Raw genomic sequence first — 6582 nt, 5'->3', positions numbered from 1 at the left:
TTTATTATAATAGCTTTGCAAACGATTTGACACAAGTAACCAAGAGTGTAACCAAACTCACAATCATAGTTGATGTTTGTATATTATGGATGGCTATGGTTTATTAGGACCCCACTGTCTAATGTATATCCATATTACGTTTATTTCCAGCTAATTCATCTTCTGTGTTAAAAGTTACTGACAATAGGTGGCGCACGAGACCATAAAAAAAGTACTTCATTCCAAAGCGGAAAGTGAACATCCTCCAGTATACCATAATCCTTTGCGTTTACATTTTTTTTTAGCATTACATCACGGTATGAAACAGGAGGCCAACTCCGAAGAGTGGTAAAAAACAAAAATAATTTACTTCTCTTTAGTACACATGGAAATAATGAAATATGAAAAGATTATATGAGAGGTCTTGAGTGTTGTCGCCGACAGGATTCCTAGACATTTGCCTCGGATCCCCGGCTTTTTTTGGGGGGTAAGCAAAGGGACGAAAGATGGCTAGCTGAAAGCTATTTTGCTAATTTACCCAAGCAGTCATTCATCACAATTCAGACTCACAAACATGTCATGAATACATAATTACTTGTCAGAATTATCGGTCATAAATTGGGGCCAAAGTCAACCATTATGAGTGTTGACTGTCCAACCCTAGATGAGTCAGAACAGCTAACGTGGCTGCTAATGTTATCTATCGAGCTAGCTAACATGAACCTTACCAAGTAAAATACARGGTCAAGTAATATAACGTTACATGGGAAGTTATTGGCCTTTATTATAATTTCACAACTGTGGTGGGTCAATTGTAAGATTCTGTTGAAATTGGTTGACACTCATTTTGCGATCTATGGTCAATGTGGCTAAATGGCTCTGACACAATCTTTATATTATTATAGTTTTCTGATTATGTAACACATTGGATAATGACAACGTGTTTAGATGCTCGTCTTACAAAATTCTTCCCTGTTTGCATTAATACCTTTAAAATGATTTGTAAGGGTGTGTTGATGAAAGAGTTGTCTCTGCATCTGCCAATGGGCCTAGCTACTGACAGTATATTACAGAAAATAAAGTTTGAACAAAGTCAGTGCTGTGTTGTGTCCCTTCTTTATTGAAAACAATGTTTAACACACAGCAATATTTTCTTCCCTAGACTATCACTATGGCAGCAGCAAAGATGACCTTACGGCTACGCAAGAAGAGTGCCCCGGACAAGACCTCTGATGTTTTGTCTGCCGAGGCGTCTCCAGACTCTAAGTGCCCCATCTGTCTGGACCGATTCAACAACATGGCTTACCTCGATCTCTGCTTGCACAAGTTCTGCTTCCGCTGCATCCACGAGTGGTCCAAGAACAAAGCCGAGTGCCCGCTATGCAAGCAGCCATTCAACTCTATCTATCACAGTATACAATCAGAGAAGGACTTCAAGAAGTATGACCTGCGGCCCACAGAGAACGGTTCCTTTGGGAGTTTCGCAGGGGAACGGTTCCGCTATCGCACCACGCTGACGGGGGCGCGTCGGCAGGACCAGAGAAGAACATCCCCTCCCCCCGACAATGGGGTCATGTTCGAGGCCCTAACGGGGGCTTCCCCCCCTCCTCGGCAGGACCGAGGCCTCCGTCGCATGATGGCGCGCCTGGCGGCCAGGAGGCGGGCAGAGAGCGAGGGCCGGACTGTGCGCAGCCTCCGTGAGCAGGAGATGATCAAGTTCAGACGGGCGCTCTACCGGCGAGGGGTGCGAGTGCGGAGCGTGCGGGACGGCGGTCGTTCCCGGGACATCTCGGCGGAGTTCTTCCAGAGGAACCCAGCCTGCCTYCACCGCCTGTTGCCCTGGCTGAAGAGAGAGCTGGTGGTGCTGTACGGCGCTCACGGCTCCCTGGTCAACATCGTGCAGCACATTATCATGTCCCGCATCACCCGCTATGACATGGAGGACCAMGCCATCCAGGAGGAGCTGCAGCCCTTCCTCCAGGCCCGCACCGATCACTTCCTGCATGAGTTTGTCAACTTCGCCCGAGCACCCTTCAACATGGAGGCCTACGACCAGCATGCCGTCTACGACTGCCCTGCGCCGTCCTCGGACGAGGGCAGCAGCTCCAACTCCTCGGTGATTGCCATCTCTGAGGATGAGGAGGAGGGCGATTCTGTGGAGCTGGACCCCCCGGGGGACCCCATGTCCGGGGGCGCCCTGAGCCAGTCAACATGGGACGACGAGACACCCGGACCTTCGTACTCCACAACAGAACCCACCAGGGCCCTGCTGCTATCAATCAGAGACTCGGACTCAGAAAGCAGTGTGGGGGAGGAGTGCGGAGCAGTGTCACAGCCAAAGGCCCCTCMCCTGACTGCGGACTCTGCTTGGGTGAAAACRGACAAGGACGGACCGGRGTGTACCTCCTCTGGCGATGACGATTGCATCATCGTGGGCTTTGTAAAACCCCTTGCTGAAAGGACTCCGGAGCTGGTCAAGCTGTCCTCTGACTCAGAGGAGTCTGTTCTGGAGGAGATCAAAGACGAAGTGCCCAGGCTGCCTCAACACATCCGCTTCACCAGRCTTAGCCCCGCCTCCTCTCAAGGCCAATGTCCTGGGAAGGCAGAGGGGGTGGAAAGGAAGCAAGATGTATCGTGCTCCAAGGAGAGACGTAACACCTCACCCTCAATTAGACGTGAGACATCATCCAGTATGTCAGCAAGCAAAAACAGAGGACAAACTGAAAAAGACGMCAGGAGATGTCACAGTCGAGATAGATCTAGAGAGAGGCCACGGTCGAGAAGCAGAGACCGGAGGAGGAGGTCCAGGAGCGCCGACCGCAGCCGCTCGACCAAGAGCCCGGCCATCTCCATCAACAGCGACAGCACTCTGTCCAGAGGCAGGAGGCAGTCACGCTCCCAAAGCCGCGACCGCTCCCACACTAAATGGGAGAAGAAGAGGGACAATAAAGATGGCAGCCGATCAGGCCGCAGCCACGACTCATCGTCGCACTCCTATCACTGGCACTACTACAGCCGGGAGAGTGAGAGGGACAGCAGTGCCACGCTCTACACAGAGAGGAGGTCCTACTACTCCAGCTCACACAGGAACATCGATTGCAGGTCCCCATCCCCGAGCCAGAGTCCGGATTCCCACCGGCGGGATAAGAGGCGCTCCAGAAGTCGTTCCAGCACCTGTTCGCCGTCCGGCGCTCACAGGAAGTCTCGTCACGAGAAGCCCAGCGGGAAGAGAAAGTACAAATCGAGACACCTGGAGGAACCTGCCCCCAAAGACCAGTCCTCCAAAGCCCTCGACGAGCCTCCCTCCTCCACCACCTCGTTCTATGTGAAAGACAAGAAGAAGAGCAAAGAGAAGCGTCACAGGAAGTCCAAGGAGAAGTCGGGGGGGAAGAGGAGCAGGAGCCTCAGCGTGGAGATCATCTATGAGGGCAGCTCCTCGGAGCAAACCAGGAAGCACCAGAAGAAGAAGAAGAAGCACAAGAAGAAGGGCAAGAGGCACAGGAGCAAAGAGCGCACAGGGTCCAGGAAACACTCGCCCACTGTCATCACCATAGACAGCGACAGTGACCAACATACTGCCGCAGGCGCTAACGATGCTAACCACACCTGCCCGGTAAGCAGCAGCACTAGCAACAGCGTGCTAGCGCCTAGCACAACCACCACCACAGGCAACCCTGCAGACTCTGGCCTGCTGGAGTCCATGTTACAAGACTGGGAACAGCAGATTCCACCTGTGGGTCTGGACAGTGGAGTGTTGGAGGCGGAGCCTCCTCTAAATGCTGCTGCTGCTACTGACACACCCACACCTAGTGTGGGGGTTCTGTCCCAATCTGCCTCTGCGGATGAGGCGAACTCTCATAGTCCTTCAAATGACAACACAAGTCATTTTTTGGAAGAATCATAATGCTGGCCCCGGTATGTAGGAAGACATTTAATTTACCTTTAAAAGTTAATTTTACACATCACTATGRAGGATATTTGATATGTACTGTTCTGCCAAAAGGTGCTCTTTCATTTGGGATGTGCCACTTTGCTGTATGAGGTATACAAAAAAAAAGGGGGTCAAAGATTGGGTTTTATTTGTCTTATTTACAGTGACTGTCTGTAAGGCCTACATTTAAAAAGTATTTGTATAAAATACTTCAACTCATTTCTTATCAGTCATTCATTTCTATGCATCAATCTCAGGGATAACATGGGCTATAAAGCTGATGTAGCTTGTACTGTTGTGTTGAAACCAAACCTTTTCTACCAGCTGCTCATGTAGTCTGATGGAAAACTGCTCTTWATACTAGCCAATAAATCAATATGGGAAAACTGTTGTAACTGTGGAGTTGTAAATAGTAATAAATGTTTCTAAACTGAAATCAACAGCTGATATGATCTCCTTCTGAATAAGTCAGCATTGGCCCGTGGCTCTTAGTTGGAGGCCACATATGTAATGGTTACTGCCTGAGTGTACATCCTTTCATGTGGATGGCATGAGAGTTCTAGACCCTTACAGATGCTAACACGTTACTCAAGCTGATTCTAGTGTGATAAATGAACATCAACTTGCCAGTGGTGCAATAACAAAATGATTGAAAGTAAGAAGTATCATGTGTTTATGTCCCCATTAGATTAGGCTTCTTATCTGAGTGGGCGTGGCTGCTTTTCATTTGAGATGTGATAAGATGATGCTAAGCTGTAGGGACAAGACTACAGTGGTGATTTTAGCATGGAAATCTTGGTGGGGCAAACTCAAAATATTTTTTTTAGATTCATGCCAGCAAAGACACAACACTAAACAATACATTAATTGCACTATAACGGCAACAAGCGGTGCCCACAAACTGTTAGGGCCTACATAAAGCTGTCCCAACAACAGAGCTTTCTTTTCAGCACCATGAAGTGAAGCCTTACCACCGCTACACCTGGCTATCAGCGGAGCCTTGTCTGGCAGCGAAACAGTTCATTCAGCCTCATTTACTGCCTTTTAAAAAAAACATGACTGATATGGCTGACTTGCTTAAACAAATGTGGTTTCTACTGACAATTGAGATGTACAAACTGTGGCATAAGGGAACGATGAGCGGATAAGACGCATTATGTAATTTCGATTAAGACATTAATGAGCGACATAGACGGACGTGGTCAATATAACTATGTGTTCAGCACTTTTGAAATGTACAGCAACATAATGCAGAACATGGGCTGCTCTTACAGTATTTCCCCGGTACACCAAGTCAGAACCGTAGGATAAATAAAGGGGACATATAAGCAAACAATGAATCCTCTTACAATATTAGATGATGACATTTCTCAAAAYCAGGTTATAAGCTACATGTGCAGCACCACCGAGTCAGAACAGTAACGTTAGGTGAAATTAAGAGGTGAAATTAGACCAAATTATTAGGGTGAGGCACATGGGCTACTAACAGCTTACTATAACGACACAATATACACTTAGTATTACTTTCTTAGCTACAGTATACATACTCCCTTGCATATTACATAATTTATGCAGCAGCATACAAGAAATTTTTGGACTCGCCTTGGCTTGTGATGTGCTCACTTAAACATGAAGGTGGGCGGCGGTCCTTTTTGGGCAAAGTTTGGCATTCTCTGGATTTATGGTAGGAACTCGGGGGGGGGGGGGACACACACAGCCGCTCCATTGAATAGCAGGCTAGTGGCTTTTGTATTGCTTGCAGTTAGCCATGATTCCTTCCAAACGACTCATTGTTGAATTTGCTATTCCAACTTGTTGTGTAATCTTTATGTCCAATGGCCGATGAGCACCGATACATTTTATCTATAATTTCTCTTCATATTTCTCATATGACAAGGATTAAAAAGGATTGCCAGTAGATTGTCTACTTGATTCATGATGACTGCTATCTAAGACTTTGAAAGTAAGATGTTGACATGATCAGTCCAATCAAAGCTACTCTACATATAACATGATTGATGTAATTTTATCTGTGGCCAATGACCTTGAGCTTCTTTGAAGGGCCTTGTAATATAACTCCATGGAGGATCCAAAGGGCTGAAATTTTGGATGTCTACCCTTACTAAGGACTTAAACTTGGTGATGAGGTAGTGTCTCCATGAGTGACAGAACACTGAGCAATCACGGCGCAATGCTCCTGTCACGAATACCACCGAAGGTGGCTCCCTTCCTGTTCGGGTGGCGCTCGGCGGTCGTCGTCACGGTCTACTAGCTGCCACCGATCCCTTTTTCCTTTTCGTTTGTTTTGTCTAATTGTTTTCACCTGTTCCTTGTTGGGGTTTTGGGATGGGTGTTATTTAAGTTGTTTAGCCCGCTGTGTTTGTGCGGGCTTGTTGTTAATTTGACGTATGTGGTGTTTGTGTTCTTTTGGGTTTTCGCTGTCGCGGGTTTTTTAGTAACTATGGTTTTGGGTTTGTAGCACCTGTGTTTTTGGGCTTCACCCATGTTTTTAACTGGTTACTAGCCGAAAGGACATTAAAGCGTTTTTCCCGTCAACCTTCTGCTCTCTGCGTCTGACTCCACACCATGACTCTCCAGACGTTACAGAAGCCCGCACCACGATATGGAGTCAGCAGGAGCAGCGACCACCCCTCTCCCCACGATGGGGAGAG

General features: G+C 47.6%; 1 protein-coding gene across 2 annotated transcripts; it reads left to right on the top strand.

Annotated features, from left to right (window-relative positions):
• Nucleotides 1–228: 228 nt before the first annotated feature.
• Nucleotides 229–4350, top strand: LOC111973003 (E3 ubiquitin-protein ligase Topors). 2 transcript variants are annotated; one of them, XM_024000121.1, is made up of 2 exons: nucleotides 229–327; nucleotides 1142–4350. In XM_024000121.1, the coding sequence occupies exon 2, from the start codon at nucleotides 1151–1153 to the stop codon at nucleotides 3881–3883; it is 2733 nt and encodes a 910-aa protein (XP_023855889.1). In that variant the 5' UTR covers nucleotides 229–327; nucleotides 1142–1150; the 3' UTR covers nucleotides 3884–4350. The 2 variants fall into 2 exon arrangements, with proteins under 2 accessions (XP_023855889.1, XP_023855888.1); XM_024000120.2 differs by having other exon boundaries at nucleotides 249–466.
• Nucleotides 4351–6582: the final 2232 nt, after the last annotated feature.

Source organism: Salvelinus sp. IW2-2015, linkage group LG14 (assembly GCF_002910315.2).
Source record: "Salvelinus sp. IW2-2015 linkage group LG14, ASM291031v2, whole genome shotgun sequence".
Lineage (NCBI taxonomy): Eukaryota > Metazoa > Chordata > Actinopteri > Salmoniformes > Salmonidae > Salvelinus > Salvelinus sp. IW2-2015.
The sequence above is the reverse complement of the archived record's forward strand: the minus strand, read 5'-3'. Positions and strand labels throughout refer to the sequence as shown.